We start from the raw sequence: 21,187 nt of genomic DNA, 5'->3' as shown, positions 1-21,187 counted from the left end.
AATTAAAAGTTCTTGAACTTTTGAGTCTTGAACTCTGAATGAATTAGATGGAGAAAATGATCTTTTGCTTCTTTTCCCATAAGATTCTATTAACTTCATTAATCACTAGTTCAATATTTATATATTAACATACCCCATGACTATCAGCCCATAAATAGTGCCCAGGTAAAAGACTATAATAGACTGGGATACTGTGGGACTTAACAGCCCACTGTTGGCAAGAGACTATACGGAGACTGAGATACTGTGAGAAAACTTTTTTTGGCTTGGAGGTGCAGGGGAGGTTGAAGGGAGCCAGGACAAATCGATTCACTCACTCAATAAGCTTGTGACAGTGATGCTTGCTTGTATACAAAATCTTATCAATAGCCACAGACTGTGTATGCTTTTGGCAACATATCTGCCTTCATTCTACTTTGGCGAGCCTTAGTTTGAACATGGCAGTAAATTAGATATGACGACAGGTAAGAGATTTAGATACAAGTGTGGGTTCAGGATTTAAAAACATTGTTGGAAACCTTAGTAATGAGGTTAAAAGTGCTGCCTGGTCCCACCTTACCCATCCTGCCAGCCCCAAACGTAGGAAGTGAATGAGAGACGAATATTTCTGGTTCCATTAATATTACAATTAGTATTATATAGAAGGGATCTCAGATTTCTAGTTCAATCCCATTATTTGACAGATGAGGTAACTAATCAATTAAGAGTGAGCAAGGGACTGGTCCAAGCTCATGTGGCTACTAAAATGGCAGAATCAGGATTTGAATCTGTTTCTCAAGTTCAAATCCAGTGCTTTCCCTACCCTCCATCCATTACCATACTACTTTCCCACTTTTGTGCTATAGTTCCATATATTCAAATCCTTTTTATAGCCAGGAAAAACAAATAATTCTTTCATCATAATTCCTGAGTCATCTTGGGGAGTGTGTTTGCATTTCTGGGCTCCAAACATTTCTCTGCCTGTAATTTTCATTACCTTCACCAGTGATGTGCTTGAGACAGTATAACTTCAAGAAAGCTGGAGAAGGTATCAACTTTTTCTTTCTCTCTACTACACCTAGCTAGGGTATAACCAGGAGACTCATTTTGTATCCTTCCCTGTAGCTGGAATCTCTAGCTTGTCTTCAACCCTCTTTTCCCAACTTTCCTTTCCCAATCTTCTTTTAGCTTTGACCCAGACCAACTTTAACACTCTTCTTCCCATGTGACTGACAATTCACCTTTATTTCATTCTAGGGATACAGAGATTATCCTGCTTCCCTCAAATGAACAAAACTGTCCTGGACATATAGAATCACCCCAAATGGGTGAACAGAGACTTCAGGGTTCCCTGCACCTATTTCTGTTTTGGAGGGAATTGGGCCCCCTAAAGTCCTCTGGCAATGAGGAAACTGGTGAAGCAAAGAGCAGGCAACCAAGACATTCTCTCCTTCAGTAAACCTCTCCCCCATCTTCACAAAATGGGAAGAAATCAGTCTTTAGGTGTGTGATCTCTAAGACTCTCTTGCAGGCCCAGTATCTTTCCTACGATAATCTTCCCTACTACTTCACCTTCTCCAGGATACAGGACATAAGCCTGATAGTAAGGAAACTTCTAGCAGCAGGACACAGGAAATTAAGAGACACAGTTCCAAATACCTGTCTCCCCTATCACCATCATTACTTTAACATCCCACCCTGTCCCTTCCCATCATCATTCCCAATCTGTTGGAGGCCGGATGGTAAGAGGTGCTGCATTCTTCCGTCCTGCTCGGATACCCGGGTAGAAAAGGGGCCAAAGTTTTTCAGTAAAGGTGTCAGTAAAAGTATAGATGTGCGAGCGGTCAGTAACATTGTAGAAAGACAGTGTGCCAGCCTCATAGTCCAGGAATACACCCACCCGCTTGGGTTTCACTTTTATGCAGAGAGGGGTGAAAGGTGAAGTTGTGGCTGCATATTTATCCCCATTCCACAGTCGAACCCTCCAGTATCCAGTCTCAGGCAGTGGAGTTAGCTCGCCTTTTCGGCTCACAGAGTCCTGGCACACACCTACTGCCCAGTGGGTTTTATCACCCACTTCCACCTCCCAGTAGTGACGACCTGAAGTGAAGCCCTCTGTGGCCAGGACACAGGGGTAAAAAGTAAAGCGCCGAGGAGTATCAGGCAAATCCCGGAGCCGAGTTTCCACAAACTTGACGCTTTTTCGGTCCTCTGACAGGACTAAGTTAGGGTGAGCTGTCTCTGGATCCAGGATGACATCCGCTGCAGGAAGAAGCCAGAGTAAGGAAGAAGGTGGGAAAGATGCAATGGACCTAACTTTGTAAGGCCTATCTTCTCTAAGATCCCCCAAACACTATTATTTGGTTGACTTTAGTTGATGGAGGGAATATGCTATTTTCATCCTAAATCCCAACGTATTCCCTTACAGCAAACTCTTTGACTATCCAAAAGCTAATTGGCTAAGGGATGATTAATTCAGGTTTTGGCCTTCTCCATTTTTTTGATTCACTAAAATCTGCCCCAATATTTTGAGAAGGGAAAGGGCAAAGACTGAGGGCCAGAAAGAGGGAAGAAGTTAATTGGGAAGGAGAGAAAACAAGGCTGAAAGTATGAGAAAGAAAGAATAAGGGGAGACTGGAGACCAGCCAAGGGAGGTCAGTGGGTGAGGAAGGTTTGAGGAGGCAGAGGGGAAAGACCTAATGAACCTCTCCTCCCTATATATTCTTGCAGCTAATTCTCTTTTTGGCCCAACTCACCCATCAGCTGTTTAAGGATCTTCCTTAGGGCAAAGTACTGTCGGGGAAAGCTGCTGAAGTTCTTTTCCAGCTCAATGGAGACCGAGGTCACCTCCATGGTCTTCACCTTCTCACATCTGGGAGGGGGGTGGGGTGGGAGTGGGGATAAGGGGCTGGATCAAGGAAATGCCCTAGGCAACTGGGCCACAGCTGTCCAAGTCTTCAAAGAGAAGCTGTGATCTCCAGTCCTTCCCATTCCTTGCTCCCTAACTGTAGCCAAAAATTCCTTTCCTGTTTGATTCTTAATCCAAACTGCTAGGTGGGGGTGGATGGGAAGGGCAGCACAGGATCCCCAAATAACTTCTCCTTTTAGAGTTCTCTTTGTACCCCTTTATTCCCTCTTTCCTAGTCCCATTCCAACTGGTAGATTTGAGATACGATTGAATTCTGTTATTGCTCTCTATGTGCAGGGAAGTATAAGCAATAAACTGGGAGAAGAGGGTGCTGTCTAGGTAGTCCCAATGACCTTGTGTCTCTTGATGGTAGGTACCTTTCTTTCCCACTCTAAGGCCCTGTTGACTTTGATCCCCCCACAGGCAGCTGGTTCAAGGAGTCACTTACTTTTCCAGGGTGCTTTTGACATCCTGCAGGAGAGAAGGAAACAGAATTAATTTTTATTTTTATTGCTCTTCTACTCCCAGACTTTAGCGCTTCCCAGATCTGAGGGGTCCTCCCAAGGTTCCCAGGGGTTAGAATTCAGTATCTCCAGAGAGAGCAAAACATCCTAGAATTGGGAGGAGCAAAGGAATGGAGCCAAGTGAGGAGGAGAAAATTCTTGATGGAGTTCCTATCCTCAACTTGACATTTTGTTGGGTTTGCAATCTGAGGTTCAACTTTATTACTTTATCATGATGCTCAGATATTATTTCCAAATTATTTCATGTATATTTGACTGTGTTCTTCCACAAGGAGGAAATAGCATGGCATAGTGAACAGGATCTTGGTACTAGAGTCAAGAAAATCTGAGTTCAAGTCCTGTATCAGAAGCCCATGAGCTGTGTGACCCCCTTGAACTTTAGTGTCCAGGCCATTAAGACACAAACTGAGTGTGATAAGCACCAGAAAAATGAGTTTCTACACCAAATGTACAACACACTCAAGATTCAAAAAAATCCTGGCAGGCAAGAATAGCATTAAAATAAATGTATTAAAATGAAATTCAACAGAGATAAATGTACCACTTTCCCCTTGTGATCAACCCTTCCCCCCTAATTTCACAAGTATATGTTGGGGGAAGGAGTATGATTAAACAGCAATTTACCTGAAGAAAATCTAGGGATTTTAGGATTGAAATCTGTGAATCAGCATAATGTATAATATGGCAGTCCATACAGCAAAAATGACAATGGCTGTATTGGGGCACAGCTTCCTGGAATATGAAGGCAGCAGGCCCCTCTACTTTGGTCATATCTTACGGGGCTATTCTGGCTCAGTTCTGGGCACTACAGTTTAAGGTCATGGATAAGTTGGAGAGAATCTGAAGTGGGCAGGAGGGCCCAACTAAGCTGATGAAGGGTCCTGAGTCCACATAATCTGAGGATTATGACTTGGGAGAACACAATAGCTGTGTTCAAACATTTAAAAAGTTGCCATTATCAGATGGAAAAGGCAGAACCAGAACAATATTGTAGAAGTCATAGAGAAGCAAATTTAGTTCTAATGTCAGAAAAAACAGTATTTTGGATGCCAATTTCTCATTATAGTGGGAGTCCTTTGAGATTTGGTTGGATTATGTAACTACTTGGATCCCTTCCAAACCCTAAAAATTCTGAGTCTTGAGTTTTCCATACTGATGGAATTATAGGTCTTAAATCTACTCCCTCCCACCTCACATCTACCTCCCAACCAGAAGGACCTTGTTACAGAGTAAAAGACTGTGAATGAATGAATCATGTATCAGTAGCAATTTTAGATCCCCATTATCATCATTTAGGATCATGATATTTTAAAGTCAAAAGGAAACTAGGGGTTACCTTCATTTCTACATATGACAGAACTGAGTCCCTGAAAGTGGGAAGTGATTTGTCCAACACTGTAAAGACAGAAGATGTCAGGCCTAGGAATTTGAATCTAGGTTTTCTGCCTCTGGTTCCAGGGTCCTTTATATTATAATAGATCTTGCTATTTTATGAGCATGTAATCATGTGTAGAAAGTCCTGAGTTTTGGTGAGTACAAAACAGCAAGATTAGCAAGATAGTTTCTGCCTTCATGGAAATCCTCAAGCAAATGAGGATGATAGAACATCAAAACTTGAAAGAATATAGAACAATTAAAGTAATATCTGTGAATGAATAATACATACTTGTTAATTCTCATTAATCTGTCATTGAAAATGGCACAAATACATTTTCTATAAGTTTGTTAATTGCTTAATAGAACTGTTTCAAAAGCATCACTTTACATATACTTGATAAAAAATTTTCTAAGATTCATTAAAGCAAACTTATAAAGACCTGTGAAGGCTTCCTGAGTATAGTTCCTGATAAAAGCAACTTGTATGGACATAGCACTTTAAAGTTTTACAAAGTATGATTTCTCTACAACAGTCCTTTGAGTTAAGTAGGTAGTGAAAACATATTCCCATTTTACAAATGAACACTCAGAAAGCTTAAGTGTCTAGCCTAAGGTCACACAGCCTAGTGCCAAGTGCTAAAGTCAGGATCTGAAATCAGGTTTCCTCACTCCACCCAAGCAAAAAAAACTTTGAAAGCCTGGAGAGGGTGAGTGGGTAGCTCTATATAGACTAAAAAAGCCAAGACCAGAATCAGTCTTAAAAACCCAATCCCGTGTTCCACTACACCAAGCCATCCTAGGCAGACAGAATGAATAGTACAGTTATTTATAAGGGTTTGATTTTAGATGTGGAGAAAGCTGGAGGTGAGGAGAGTGAAGAGGAAGTCACACCTTGAGCATCTCAAAACCTGATTGTAGGCACTTGCCCTCTATTTCAGCAGCAAGGCGGGCAAGGTCTCGACGTTGTTCCCCAAGCTGTGCAGCATTTTCCCTAAGCCTCTGCAGGATGTCTTGCTCCTCTTCCTCCAATCGAGAAAGCAGAAGCTGCTGTTCTTCTTCTAGCCGTCTATGTAATTCCTCAAACTCTCCAGCAATTTGCTGCCGCCTACTCTCCACTCGACGCTAAGAAAAGAGAAGGTATATATGTCAATAGGGTCAAATGGGAATTCTGTAGCTCAACCCCCAAGCCACCACTTAAATGAATTAACACAGGTTAAATCCCATTATAAGGAACTGAAGGATACCCATTTTCATGATAACAATTTCTTTTGTAATGAGTACATTTGCAGGAAATAATATTCCAAGCTTATAGAGGTTGAGTTCTACAGGTCTTTGACAGGGTTAAGAGTTAGCAATTGGGAAAAAAAAAAAAAAGTGCTCAAAACACCATAAGAGAAAAGGGGAAAACCCCCAAAGCAAATTTTCATTCACTTTCAAGGAGGTGGCATGCACACACCTTCACCCCATCCCTTCACTCCTCCAAGTTCCTATATCTTTCTGAGTCTGCTGTTTGGTTTTGCAGGGTTGTTTGAGAATTTAGGATGTTTGAAGAAGGGAGTTGCTTGAATTCCTCTGCTTAATTTTCCACTCTTCTTCCCCTTTACACTTTTACAGTATATTAGCAAGTGAGATGTTCTCTGTAAGTATAGTTGAGAAATATTTTGCAAACAACATACAATTAAAACTTCTCAGAATAGAGTGACTAGAGTGACAGACTATTAGCTTTAGTGGATTAGTGGTAAGGGAGCGGTGAACATCCGAACAGATAAAATACAATTTGTGATTTTTAACAATTTATTTTCTTGATTTAAAAGTTTTGAAAATTTAATTGGATTCAGTAAAAAAAATTCGTTATGATATTTTAGGATGAAAACCTACATAAAGTAGTTTTAATGTAATATATTAAAGTTAAAAGGTATCATGATATTGGCTATAATAAATTTCAAAGCTATAGGCTCTGCTGTTATTCACCTTAAATATTTTTAAAATTTATTTATTTATTGCTGAGGCAATTAGGGGCTAAGTGACTTGCCCAGTGTCACACAGCTAGAAGTGTTAAGTGTCTGAGGCCAGATTTGAATTTAGGTCCTCCTGACTTCAGGGCTAGTGCTCTATCCACTGTGCCACCTAGCTGCCCCAATATTTTTTTAAAGAAAATTGGGTTATGTCTTGTGCATTGTACCTAGTGGTTGCTTAGTCAATATTCATCCATTGCATTAATAAACTGAGTTTAGCAACTGCAAAAGCTAAATATACAGATCTTCATAAAAATATTTTTATCATGATAAAGTTTCTATTTTAATGGTACTCTTGTAATGGGATTTGACCTGTAGTAGCCTTTAGTTATGTCTTTAAGGATCATACCCACAGCATAGCTCTAATTAAACTCTCTCCCTCCCAAGTATTTTCACCTTGAGTTCCCCAGGTTTCTTCTCTTCAGATGACTTGCATTGGGTGATCTCCTGCAGTTTCTGCTCCAGAGGCTCCAGACATTTTTGCAGCTTCTCCTGAGATGAAGGGATTGTGAAAGGTGATGGGGGCTGGCTGTCACCATCACCTGCCCAATCCTTCAAACTCACTTTTCTTTGCTGATTTTCTCATTTCAACCACTATACCTCATCACACTTAAAATCATTCATTCAGCATCCCACCACCAACCAATGGTTGTACACAATTCATATCCAATCTTCTGCTTAATAAATCTCACTTATCTAATTGCTGCCCTAAACTCAAAGTCCACCAACAACTCTTTTCATCTCCTATTCAACTAGATATAGTACCTAGGATTCACTGGTCATTACTAATTTTCAGTATTTTTCCTGCTCCTTCCCTCGCTCCCTCCTATATCCCCAGCAATTCCCCTGCTTGCTTCCTCCCTACTATTCCGCCCTCCCCCCGTCCCCAATTTTAACTCAAGGAATATACTCCTTTTCCATCTGTCCACTCATCTTATTGTCCCCTCTGTTTTTCTATCATTAAATATAGTTATTACTCACATGAATTAACTCAAATCTTGTATCTAAGTTAGGAACATAAATAATTCAGCAAAGTAGGTGATAAAAACTTAATGTTTATATATTATTCTCTATTTGCTATTAAATATTTCCTTCTGCAGTCCGGAAGGAAATCTTGTAATTTAAATAAACTCTCAATCATAGAAACATGTGCAAACACCAAAAGAAATTCTACTTGAAACTGGTGCTCCATCAGTCTAAAAGATAGGAAACTACTTGTTCCCAGGCAAGGGAGAACTCTGTGTGTGTGTGTGTGTGTGTGTGTGTGTGTGTGTGTGTGTGTGTGTACACACACTGGGGTAAAGGGATAGGTAGAAAGGAGTCAGGGAAGGCCAGATCGTTGTCCAGTTTCTCCCAATCAGGACTTCTCAAAATGATGTCATTTATTTGTGCAAAATACTGTAAATTCCCAGATCAGACACACCAAAATTCACACATAAGGCCCCAAAATGTGCTGCAAAGTCAAAAATAAATGATTTTTGGATAATCCTCACCACTGTTTGCTTCCATTCGCGTGGATAATTGAGATGACTGGACGTACTGAGCCGTCCCCTGTGTGTGTAGCTCTGGGAGGTTTACAGAATGTGGACCAGATGCAGTCTTGCCCTCAAGGAGCTTACAATCCTCTACCCAATGGAGTCTCCCATCCTCTGTTGCTCCTCCCTCTTTTTCTCCCCACGTCGGCATCACGCATCAGGTTCCCCACCTTGTACTCCTGTGCAGCATCATCCAGTGGCACGATGGTGTGAGCCCGGTGGGCATGGGAGATCTCACACACCAAGCATACAGGTTCCTGGTCCTCGCAGCAAAAGAGGTTAAGGGCTTCATGGTGCTGGGGGCAGAGGCTCTCATCCCGGGTCTTCCGCTTGACAGCTTGTAGCTGTTTGGCAATTTCCACCATGTTGCCCAGTTGCCTGTTGGGCCGGAGGCTGCGATAACGTGATGTTTTGCGACAAACAGGACAGGGGAAATCTCTTTCCAGTTCTTCCCACCAACGGGTAATGCAGGCCCGACAGAAATTGTGCCCACATTCAATGATGACAGGCTCCTTCAGGTACTCCAGGCACACTGAACAACTTGCCTCTACCTGTAAGTTCTCCAGAGCTGTAGCCGCTGAGGCCGCTGAGGCCCCTGCCTCAATCAGGCCTGTATCTGCCATCATTCACCTTATAGTAGGAAAGAAAAGAAGATAAATTTAGTTTTAATTTTTTGATACCCTAGTCCAACAAATATTCTCATCTTCATTTCTGATTCCAATTTTCATGTTTGATCCTATAGGTCTGGAAACTACCAAGTATTTTTATTCATATGTGTTCCATGTTACCTTGCCATACTCTAAACTTTTAATCCCATACCTTTTTAAAAGCATATTTGCCAGTCTTTATTCCATTGACCCTGCTCTCAATTCTGTACTTTTTATTATGTTTTCCTGCTATGTTTCTTTGGCACATCCCCTCTTCTGTTCTTGGATTCTTCTATAGATCCCCATTCTCCTCCCACCTCCACATCTCACTATGCTGGGCAGTTGAGGGGATACTAAATTTAGATAAGATAGTCCCCTGCTTTCATGGAACTTTCTTCTTTGATTCTCAGTGAGGTATGTAAGATATACAGACATCCCCAGCACAATGGTCTGCATATTGGAAGACTATAAACATTATACAAATGCAAAGTATTACCATAGAGTGTATGCAAATAAGTAAAAAAAAATTTGTGAAAACAATTTTTTTTGAAGAAAATCAAGCTTCTCTTTACATATATTCCTAGTCTGACACAATTTTTCTGCAGACATAGCAGATACTTTGGAAAATTATAAAGTACCCCAAAAGGTAGGTTACAATAATTATCTTATATTCTGAACCTTTTCACTTAAATCATTCCACAATAAAACATAGCAAATAGAATCATATATTTTTATAATTGGAAAAGACCTTTAGAAGCCATCTGGTCTTACTCCCTCATTTACAGATCAAGAAAGTGAAGTCCAGGTGCTAAATGATTAGCTCAAATTCATACAGGTAATTTTGCAATGACATAAGACTGAGTAAAAGAACTATCTTTGCTTTGAATAGCATTGCTCTACTTATATAATAACCATACCTCTCTTTCTGTTCAACAGGACATTTGCACAATACTTCTAAAAATGAAATTTGACTAGGCCTAGTTAATTTTTATGGGCTTCTATGAGCATTGTTCTAATAGCAAATTATTAAGGTTTATTAATTTTGCTCCCAGTCTTCCCATCATTTTCACAAGTTAGTCCTATTAGCAATGGTTTATAGTAATATTGCATTACAAAATTATTTTCCCTCCTCAAGTGAGCTGATAAATTATCAGAGTGCATCAATTTGAATCCACTTATCAACATAACTAAGCAAAATAGTCAACTCTAAGGCATGGGATACCTCTGCTTATTACAAAGACATTTATTTCAAGCAGTGGGTTCCAACCTATTTCATTACATGACTTAGTATATATAATAAGTAAGTAAACATACCTTCTGGAGGCTCAATATAGTATGTCACATATATGCATTTATTTTCAAATCTATGTGAATGGATAAAATACAAATTCATTTTAATGAGTTAATACATTTGTAAGTCTTTTGTCATAATATAGTTCTTAATAGATAATAATAATACAATTATCATTATATTAAGGTTCTAGAATATTCCCCTCCCCCCCTCAAAATCAAAGCTTCATGTGAATACTAGAAAAGGTTGGAAGCCACTGAGGCCTAAGTATCAAATGTTATCCTTCCAAAGACCTCAATTTTACAGGAAAACAAAATTCTTCTTATTAATTAAATCCTTAATTGACGTTTGCTATTAAATTATTACCTAGTTCTCCAAACTGAAACCGCTTTGTTATTTTTGAACTTTCTTCCTTTACTCATTTATAAAAGTTACCAAACTTGTCATTTTACTTCTGAATATTTTTCCACTTTGTCCTTTCTTTAGTCCTACTAACCGGACCTGATAAGCCTTTATTATTATCCTCCTCTGACCATGCCACTATTCTGGTACAGGCCCGTATTCTCTAATACTTAGACTATTACATAGCCTGCTGGTTGGTTTTCCTGCCTCAAGTCTCTTTCTACTCCAGTTCACCTCTCCTCAGCAACTTCCTCAAGTGCAAGTCTGTACCATGTTAACCCTCTCTGCCCTTTTCAATAAATTCTAGTGGATTCAAGATCTAAATATAAAATCCTGTTTGGCTTTCAAAGTCCTTCAATAACTTGGACCCTTATACCTTTCTATAATTGTCTAGATATCATTGAACCCCTTTTGCAGTTCCTCTATGACACTCCATCTTCTGACTGAATTTTCATTGGCTTTTCATCTGGTATTGCTCTCTTCTCTCCAGGTTTCTGACACCGGGCTTCCTTCAAATCTCAGTTACAATACCATGTTCTGTAAGAAGCCTTTTTTGGTCCTGCTTAATCCTAGTGTCTTTCCTGTGTCACTAATAACCTCTGCACTTTTCTGGCTTCAAATAGCATTGCTGGACTCAGAGGAGCCAGACGAGGGTCAAGACCTTAGGCAATTAACTTAATCTAACTCTGTTTCCTCATCTGAATAATAGTGATTTCATTAATTATTTCACGGGATTGTTGTGAAGAAAGTAGTTTATAAATTTGAAGCCCTATGTAAGAATTTATTGTATAATCACACACTCCTTACTAGGATAAATATTCTCAGGACAGTGGTCAAATATCTTTTACACTTGAATCTCTTCTAGCATCTACCTAATAAAATTTCCATCACATAGTAAAGGCTTAGTTTTAGGTCAAATTTATGACACTTTAAAATTGTATTCATGTCCTAGGAGGCAAAGCTGATAACAAGCTAGCTTGAGGAGACAGGAAAACCAGGTATTAAGTCCTATCTTGGATACATAATGATTGTGGGACCCTTGGAAAACCAGTGCAATTGTGCAATTTAGTCTCAATTAATGCTTTGAATGAATAGAATGACTTGCTTCATCTGAAATTTCAAAGTTCTTATCCCTCTCCAAAATCATAGGTCCCAACTAGGGCAAAAAAAAAAAAAAAAAAAATATATATATATATATATATATATATATATATATATATATATATATATATAGGCATTGGGGCCTTTTATATAACTGGTGTCCAGCAGCAGAGTTATACAGGATTTGGAGTATAATTTCATTGCTTTTATTTATTACTATCAATTAATCAGAGCCACCAAATGAATCTGAGACCTTTACTTCATTATGGCATGATGACCTGGGAGGGAGGAGGGTTTAGTTGTTAATAGAAGAGAGCACATTCTCTGAACATCAACCAAACTTCAAAGGCTTCTGGAAATGATGAGAGGCTGTTTCTGTTAATTATCACTCTTAACTCAGTGGTAAGTCAGTGAGGCCCACACCTCCAGATTGGTTACAATCAAGGAATTTCTGATCCAGAATAAACCATTAAGATTATCTACTAAAGACACTGAAAGTGTTCTGATCTTTATGTTTTTCAGAATAGCCTCAATGATGAAATTAGTTTGTGGAAGATTAGGTATATTTGCTTTAATTATTGGTCATGCCCATAAATTATCTGATGATAGTGTCTTGGTAAAGAACAGAATACTTCCCAATTCCTGATGCTTATGAACAATGCTCAATTCTACCCATCCTAAAACCTTCACTAGACTCTAGATTCTATACCACCTACACTCAAGCTATCATTTATCTTCCTTTTCTTGGGCATACTATTAGAAAAAGCTATCTATTACTTTCTCTAGTTCCTTTTCTCTCACCTTTCTACCTTATGCACATTAATTGTAATTGCTTGCTCTTAAATTAGCAATGTCCCTCTTAATGTCTAAATCTGATGTTTATTTCTTAGTCCTTGATTTGATCTTTTCGTAACTTTTGACACTGTTGATCACCACCTCCTAAATAGTAGTTCCACTGCTATTTGACTATTTTTTCTCATTCTCCTTTGCTGTTTATTCATATCTTGGCCCTGTGAGTCAAGATTCAAGGATCTTATATGAAACTTTTTTTCCACTTTAGAGTCTCTCCTTTGGTGACATTATTAACTCCAGATTTCATGGGTTTAATTATCCATGCAGATGACTTGCAGATTTCTATTTTGAGTGACAAACCTCCTGAGATTGTAAAAATACCAGCAACTGACAATTTATGGATAACAAAACTAAAACTCAGAAATTTAATAATTTACTCATGAACACAATCAGCAACATGATTTAAAAAAAAAAAAAAATTCCCTCTGAGGCAATTGGGATTAAGTGACTTGCCCAGGGTCACACAGCTAGGATGTGTTAAGTGTCTGAGGTCACATTTGAACTCAAGCCCTCCTGACTTCAGGGCTGGTGCTCTTTTCTTTGTGCCACCTAAGTTCCTCCCTCCCCCCCCATTAAAAAAAAAAAAAAAAAAGATTTAGATTCAGGTTTTCTAAGTTCCACCACAAGTATCAGATGAGGATCTCAGAAATTACATCTCCTCTTCCTCCTAGAACTACGACTCCAAATCGGTCTACCCTTGTAGACTTATATTCTTCATGCTGTCCTTCTAAGCATTATTATTATCATCATTCATACTCAAAATTTGTAAACATTTTATTGAAAGAACTAAAAAAAGAACTAATCTCCACATCAAATTTTGTGATACATACAAGATAAATATTTTCCTCTCTACCCTAGAGCACATTCAAGTTAACTTCTAACCACTCACCTGTAGCTACTATTTTTTCCCATCCTCCAATTTGTCCCAATCATTCTTCTCTCCTAGAGTTGCTCTTCATCTTTCTTCTAAGCCTATTCCTCACCAATTTTTTTCATATATTTCCTCATGGTCATTCATGCCTCACTCTTTCCAGGACTTGAATTGGGATGAGGATGCCACCCTGCTTCTTTTCAGGAAGGCCTGATAGATAAAGCCAGCAGAAAGTAACAATGTTAAAAGGTGTGCACCTTGCCTCTTTCTAACTGAAATGATTCACAAAGTGCTTCATTGCTCTTTGGGTACATCTTGTCTTAATATGCCTCCTGATGCTGGGGATCTATTCATCTCAGTGCACACATTTAAAGAGTTACAAACATGCCTATTAGGTTATCCAAGCAAATCACCTTTGAAAACAGGAAAGGTTGTCAAGCATACTTCCAATCAGCAGTGATTAGAAATTCTTTAACATAAACCCATTCTACTCCTTCACTCCATGAAATCCATCAAAAAGTATTGACTCTACTCTGTGCTACAAAATTTGCTAAGCAGTAGAGATTTTTTTAAAAAGGAAAAACGGAAATCTTGAATTTTTCAATAACTTATTCTGCCTATATTTTTCCTTTTTCCAGGATGCAAATACTTTTAACTACCTCAAGTCTATACTTGCCTTTTGCCCAATTCATAGCTTACTACCAAAAACTACTTTAAAAGATCTCTATTAAATATAATTCACTGGTCAAAATAACTTTCTTCCATTAAGTCAACAATAATGTTAATAAAATCTGCTAAGTCATCTCAAAGCTGAGTGATTTTAATGATCAATCTTAGCCCTGGAAAGGAAGTAAGGAAAACATCTCCCTTACCATGATGAATAAAGGAATAGAAGATTGCTTATAACTGTTCAAAATTGTCCATCATTATGTTGGTTTGCTTAATTGGGTTTGTTTTGTAGCGTTTAGAGGCAAAATAACTGATACAAAATTTTGGATACACCAATAAAATTTGTTTTTAAAAAAAGTATCTTTATTTAGTCCAGTCTTTAAAAAAATGTTCAGTACATAAGAAATTCTGCACTTTTTACTTTCTTCTTGACCTATACAGGGAACACATAACCCTTTCTAACTCCTATTCCACACCTCTCTTTTATGCCTACCACCAAGAAAAACCTATATGATTCAAAGAAAGAAAAGACTTGTGTGACCAAACTAATGTCTCACATTACATCTTCTCCTTACTCATTTTCTTTAGTTGTTATTAGATTCTGGGGAAGTTTTTTGGTAGGAGAAGGGAAGGAAAAGGGAGTAAGTGGTAGTATAGTATGTCTCATCAGGCATTAAAGCACAATGAAGCCTAAAAATAAAGGATGTAAAGAAAGGAATCCTGGGATTCTTCAAACATTCTGTATCAATTAAAACTAATCTCCTACCTACCTGAATTCATTAAAGTCTCCATTGGGGGAAACTAGCATTCATTTTTTTTCCATCCCCAGGACCTAACATAATATTCTTGAGCTTCATAAACATTTATTGATTTGCATTGTAGTTCTCTGTGAATTTGTCCAGGCTATTCCTGTGTAATCCTTTCCTCACCAACCAGGAGCTAGATTAAGTTTTACATTTTCCTACCTATAAGGGACCCAAGCTCTACGACCTTCTTTTGCCACATTCATAAAACATCTAAAAGCTGGGAAGTTTACTCACCTGGGGAAGAGTTGTAGTCTCTGTAGCTTAGGAGCCAATATTGAACAGGGCATTAGGATGGGAAAAGGGAAGGACCACCCAGCCCTGAAGGAAAAAAGGAAAAGAAGGAAAATGGTCAAGTATTTAGAAGATCTATGGAGGAAACCAAAGACAAAACTCGAACCCAACAGATACTGACTCTGTGAGTGATGAAACAGATTCTCTTCCTTCTCTGAAAGTGCCAGTGGATGAGAGGCAAACTGTGGGAATTACCATTCTTCTCCCTATCTTTGGGAGTCCCTAACTTTACTATTCTTTTCTTCCAAGCATTGGCCCCCAGCAGTTTCCCCAGCACACCCTTATTTCCTCTCTCCAGCTCTGCCAAACGTGACTTTTCGGGGAGGGGTAAGGAAAACAAGCCCTCTGGCTGGCAGTAAGAGTGAGTGTGACTCCAAAAGGAGACAAGAGCAGAGTATCTCGGACTGTTATGATGGAGTGCAAGACGTCTATGACATCATGAAGTTGAACGATGAGGCTCATGAAAAAAATATGGTAGAGGGGAGATGGTAAGGCAATGTAGCTAGACAACGTTAGACGTCCTGACATCATCAGGGCAAAGGTGACGTTAGCACCGGCCCCCCAAGCAGGAGGAGGAAGGCGATTGTTACGTGCTGGGGGTGGCAGTGACGTAGTAACAGGGCGCGGGGACGCTGGAGCACAGAGCTGAAGCCAGTCAGGGAGAAAAGGGCAGCAGAAGTCGGAGGGGAGGGGAAGGTATTCCCACTTACCTCCCCCAGGTCCAGGTCCAGGGGTCCGGGGGACCGGGGGACCGGAGCTGCCGAGGCCACTGCCGCCTCCTCCAGCCCCCGAAAGATACACACAATACACACCGGAAGCGGAATCTACGCTCCACGAGTCCCACCCCGAGCTGAAGCCTCGTTGCCCTCAGCCGGCTGGGGGGAGGAGCCCGTGATGCCATCGCCAACACGCCGTGGGTATAAATTAGGCTCAACTCCCGATCAGCTGGGGCAAGAAAAGGGATTAAGGGAAGGTAGGTTTGGGCTTTTGCGTTGTAAGTGCCCAATGGATCAACAAGGCCATCCCGAAAAGAGCAGAAGGAGGAGGCGTTGGTGACGCACGCTTTCGAATAGGCCACAGGAGGAGGTGAAGCCTCGGAGAAGGGTGGGTGGTGGCTAGAGTGGGAGGGGCATGGGAGCGCAGGCGCCCGGGAGCCACCTGAGGCCACAGAGAAGCGGGTATGGGCTAGAGTGGCCGAAGTGATGAGGTGTTAAGCCCAGGTGGCCGCGGGTTCCCTCTTCGGCAGTCTGGGGACTGGAGCGAGATGAATGGGTCTTCCAATAGGAAAGTAGGACGACCACATTCCTCCCTCTCTTCGCATTCAGAGGTTGGGAAGCGATTTTAGCGGGAGTCTATGGCAGGATCCCCGGAGGTACGATGGCCAGCCGTGCCGATTTCGCCTTTCGCCCGTGGTGGGAAGATTAATCAAAATTAAAATTAAAATGGGAATTAAGTATTAATTCACTTCACTGGTCTGTCTGTCGCAAGAAAAGCGTTTTGCTTAAAAGCATTTAAAGTGCTTTGTGAATGTGAGCTACGTAACGTCCGTCCATAACGGATCAGTAAGAATTACAGCAGGTAGGTAAAGGTATTTTGAAAGTGGGAGGGAAAGAGGCGGCGTGGCCTCAGTGTTAAAAAAAAAAAAAAAAATGCACTTAAACTCTGAAGACCTCGGTTCTAATCCCGATCCAGATCGCCTCTTCACTGACGCCTAGAGAGTTTGAGCTCTGAGATATTATCGAGCTTGTTAAGGTTTCGGAAGTCTCAGCTGACTGCTGGAATTGGGGAAGTCTGCAGTCTTGAATTTAAATCCACAAGAATTGATTCTTGAGCAATTCCATAACACTAGGAGGGCGAGTTGATATGCCCAGGAAGGTGTTACTACTAAACTTGTAAAGAATGACAACTATGGCCTGAGATACTGAACTAGTTCAGCCTACGTTGAGAAAATTCTAAAAGTTTTGCTAAGGTTATCTGAAGAATTTTTAAAACTGAAGACTAGTTTTTTTAGTTTTGTACTGCATCTGCAAATCATTTTGGAAGCCCTACACAGTAGAGCTTTCACCTGAACTACTTTGCAATAGGTTTCAAATTGGTCTCCTTACCTTTAGTCTTTTCCTTCTTCAAATCATCTTCCAAATACACAACCATAATAACACGGCACTGCCTTTTTTGTTAGCTTTATTTTGTACTTCAAACATTGTGGCCAAATTGGACTTTTAGCTATTACTCAGACATCTTTAATGAGATTATTTTTCACCAGTTGTCTCCTCTTTGAAATCTTCAAAAGATCCAAATTACTTGCACCCTCCTAGAAGTCTTTTCAGATCTTTTTCCCCAATCATCAACAGCAGAATGTATTAAAAACAACAACTACTACTACTACGACTAAATAGTTGGGGGTAGATAAATAGTGTATAGTGTTCAGCCTAGTTCAAATTTGTCCTCAGCTACTTATTAGCTATGTGACCCTACTAGGCAAGTCATTAAACCTTATTTATTTCAGTTAAGGAATTGTAAAATGAGCTGAGAAGAAGGTAATGGCAAAACACTCCTGAAGTAGCTTTGCCACGGGCCCTTAATGGGGTGTATGAGAGTTGGGCAGGCTGAAGAACAAAAATTAAAAATTGGCATTTTATATAGCATTTTTAATGCTAGATGAATTCATAGATTGTCTCATTTAAGCCTCACAATAAACATCCAGTGGATGAGATAAGCACTGATTATGGCTAATCTAAATTTCCCCAGCTGGAACTTTTTTCTTCTAATCTTGAGTGCTTTTCCTGAGTGTGTGCTTTATTTTCCCAGTGTCTTAACTGTTTGTGAATCCATCTTTTTTCCTTGTTAATATTAAGTTCCTTTTTTTTTCCCTGTAGACATATGTAATATATATTTATATCTATTTATATAGATCTCTGTATATATAATGCATTTTTCTTCATCTTGGAATCCTTGTCCTTTAAAATTTAGCTTAGATATCACAAACTTTTTAAGATACCAAAAAAAGTGAAACCTCTTAGGATCTTCCCAGTTATACTTCCTCTTCTCAATTTATCTTGTATATACCTATTTGTATAAGTAATATTATATCTCCCAAAGAAAATATAAGTATCGAGTGCAGGGAATATTGGTTTTTGTACAGTACTGTACACAGTACAGTATAACACAAATATAGTTACTAAATGCTGTATTGAATGAAACTTCAGCAGTTTACAACACCTTAAGAAACTGAAAAATGTAGGAAAATTCTATTCTGGCTCCTCTTTTCATTCTCTCTCACTCCTTTAGCAATCACACCTGCACCTTATCTCTAGGCACATTATTCTCAAATCTATAAATATTGAGCTCACTCACTTGAGCTCACTTTCCTGCTTTGAGAATAAAATTAACACTACCTTTGCCTTTGGAAAGAGCATGTAAATGGCCCTATTGCCCATACCGAAACTACTCTCCCTGTGTAATGTTCCCTTATGTCTTCGTGAAGTTAAGGACTGTGTTTTTGTTTTTGTATTCCCAGTTTAGTACAGATCTTTGGTACAAAGTATTTGGTAATTGTTTTATTCTTTCAAATATGCAGATTATACTGTCTGAGAAAATGAGTATAAGAGGTAACTAAAAAAGGTAGAACAAATATATATATATGTATATAAAATTTAATGTTTGCTAAATAAAACATTGCTACTAATGTTCATTAGGTTCATTGTGCATGTGTGTGTGGGGGTGTAAAATCATAATAAAATTATTCAAAGTAATGCCCTTGTGTTCTGCTGATGAGGTGCAAATGATGAGGCTAGTGGTGAAGAATTGGCGTGGAGAATCCCCTCTGGTAGTCCAATGCAAAGGAAACCCGAAAAGTCTGTGTGGCAAAAGGGAATTTTATTATTGGCACTGAGAAGCCCCCTTTGCTAGAAAGACAGACTTGTTAGTGGGTAAGGCTCTGTCAGGGAAATAACAAAAGATAACGTTGAGAAGAGAACATCTTTACAGTGGGCAAGAGTCCTGGCAGGCAGCCTTGCCAAGAAGAGAGCTTCCTTGGCAAAACAAATTCCAGTTTCAGACTTCTGCAAAGATTTGGAAATCTGAATTGTCTTTTATTATCAGTCTGAGGCTCAGGCTTCCATTCAAAATTGAATGAGATTCCTTGGATACTGTCAATGTCCGGGGCTTAGATCTCCAAATGAATAAAATCACTTAACTGGGAGTTTGAAGGCTTCTTCCCAGAATTTGGGAATTCCCTGAAGGGGATCCGGGCCACCCCCAAAAGATCTCAGTTTCAATGGAGGATGATTTGACCAAGATCTCTGATTGAATGAAACTACTTAACTTGGGAAGGGCTTGTCTGGAAAGGTATGCTTTTTCCAGGGGAGAACCTATGACCCTGAGTCACCCTTCTTTTACAGATTAAAGGAGAGACAGTTTCAGGGTTCACCCCCATCACTGCCAGAGACAGATGATTGAATAGGAATAGATTGTTTTATGCAGTTCGATCATTTTATAAACAAGGTAGGCCCAAAGAAACTTAGTTTAGTTAATATTACACAATTGGTTGGTAATAGAATTGTGATTGCTATCTTGCTTTGCTGAAAGGTCAGCAAAATTTCAAAATCTGCCCCAGGGGAGGAAGGTGAGAAGATTAATCCATACCCAAAAAAGAGTTTGTCAGAGGGTAAAACCAATAGACCTCTTATTCCTTTTTGACTGGAATTAGGAAGAAAACAATTCTAAACTCCAAAAGACCTACATTTCCTAGTAAAGGAATATTCCAGCCAAACCTAACTAGCATCTGTCAAGATGAGCTACACAGCAAGGACTTTGCTGTCATTGCCATCGTCAGCTTTTTTAATGTCTGCTTTGTGCCATGAAGTTCCAAGAAATAATACAGACATTATACATATCCAAACTTCCCACACATAAATAAGTACATTGTTTGTGCTATAAATTACAAGGTAAGAAATGAAAGAAAATTATGCTTGCTTGTGTGAGAAATAGATTTATTTTGGTTTCCACTATTATAAAAATGGGAGAAATGAAGCAAATTAGAAAATTGAAACACACAAGAAAAGGAAGGGCCCTGGGGAGTGGGAAGGATAGCAGTTATCTCACCCAAAAGAAAGTAAGCTCTTTAGGGGTAGGGATTGGGTTAGGGGTGGTGACCAGAGATTTGAACCTATCTTTTATTCTTTCCCCCTAGCTTTCCACTGTTTTCTTTCCCTTCTAGAATTAAAGCTCTTTGGGGGCAGGGATTGGATTGAGTGGGGAACACCCTACTCTGTTAAGCATTTTGATAGCCTCAGGTTTTCTTTCCTAATTTTTGGATGCTTTAGAAACCCCACCCAATGAGGAAAGAAGCCTACAAGGTTTGGGGGGGGGGGTGTAAAAAAATGGAATTCCCTTTGCCTGGGTGTGTCTCTAAAACATGCTTTGTGTGTCAGAGGCTAGGAACCCTTTCTCTTGGGAAAGAAGTAAACTTTTCCTACCCTCATACTGATGAGGTTTAGGTTTTGAGGTTCCCTTTACTAGATAACCAAATGATAAGGTCTAGATTTAGGAAACCAAAATGAGATTAGGGTTTCTGGTGGTCAGAGTTAAATGATAAGGTCTAGTGGCAAGTTTGGGGTTTAGGGAACAAAATGGAGAAGTTTGGCTCCCCTGCACTCCCTTGGGATTCAGCTCAAGGGTAGGGAGTTTTTAGGGAGTCCCTTCGGGCAGTGCTGGGATTCTCTGTAAAGGAATTTATAAACCTGAAAATCTAGATTGATAAGAGGTTTAATTATAGGGATTGGGAAGTAAGGTTAGAAATCCTGACAGGCATAAAGTCTTCCTTAGAGAAATAGGTGAGGGTAAAGAGAGAGTGGCACTGGAAAAGAATATTCCAGTGGGCAGAGGCCTCCTTGGCATGGCATAGCCTGTAGCATGTTT

The 21,187-nt window shown here is 39.6% G+C and overlaps 1 protein-coding gene and 1 long non-coding RNA gene across 5 annotated transcripts; one reads left to right on the top strand and one right to left on the bottom strand.

Moving 5' to 3' along the window:
- Window positions 1-242: 242 nt before the first annotated feature.
- Window positions 243-16,084, bottom strand: TRIM39 (tripartite motif containing 39). 4 transcript variants are annotated; one of them, XM_051996112.1, is made up of 10 exons: window positions 15,979-16,084; window positions 15,212-15,295; window positions 13,521-13,712; window positions 10,300-10,349; window positions 8,509-8,968; window positions 7,200-7,295; window positions 5,680-5,910; window positions 3,336-3,358; window positions 2,736-2,851; window positions 243-2,241 (listed from the first exon to the last, which is right to left on the bottom strand). In XM_051996112.1, the coding sequence occupies exons 5-10, from the start codon at window positions 8,962-8,964 to the stop codon at window positions 1,694-1,696; spliced, it is 1,470 nt and encodes a 489-aa protein (XP_051852072.1). In that variant the 5' UTR covers window positions 8,965-8,968; window positions 10,300-10,349; window positions 13,521-13,712; window positions 15,212-15,295; window positions 15,979-16,084; the 3' UTR covers window positions 243-1,693. The 4 variants fall into 4 exon arrangements, with proteins under 4 accessions (XP_051852072.1, XP_051852074.1, XP_051852073.1 ...); XM_051996114.1 differs by lacking the exon at window positions 15,979-16,084 and adding an exon at window positions 15,390-15,943; XM_051996113.1 differs by lacking the exon at window positions 10,300-10,349.
- Window positions 16,085-16,218: 134 nt separating this feature from the next.
- On the top strand, window positions 16,219-17,587 carry LOC127561031 (uncharacterized). Its single transcript, XR_007953450.1, has 2 exons — window positions 16,219-16,354; window positions 16,594-17,587. It is a non-coding gene; the product is annotated as an uncharacterized LOC127561031 (long non-coding RNA).
- The last annotated feature ends 3,600 nt before the right edge of the window (window positions 17,588-21,187 follow it).

This window comes from Antechinus flavipes, chromosome 4, assembly GCF_016432865.1.
Source record: "Antechinus flavipes isolate AdamAnt ecotype Samford, QLD, Australia chromosome 4, AdamAnt_v2, whole genome shotgun sequence".
NCBI classification, from domain to species: domain Eukaryota; kingdom Metazoa; phylum Chordata; class Mammalia; order Dasyuromorphia; family Dasyuridae; genus Antechinus; species Antechinus flavipes.
Note: the sequence above shows the minus strand (reverse complement) of the source record. Positions and strands in the feature narration are given on the sequence as shown.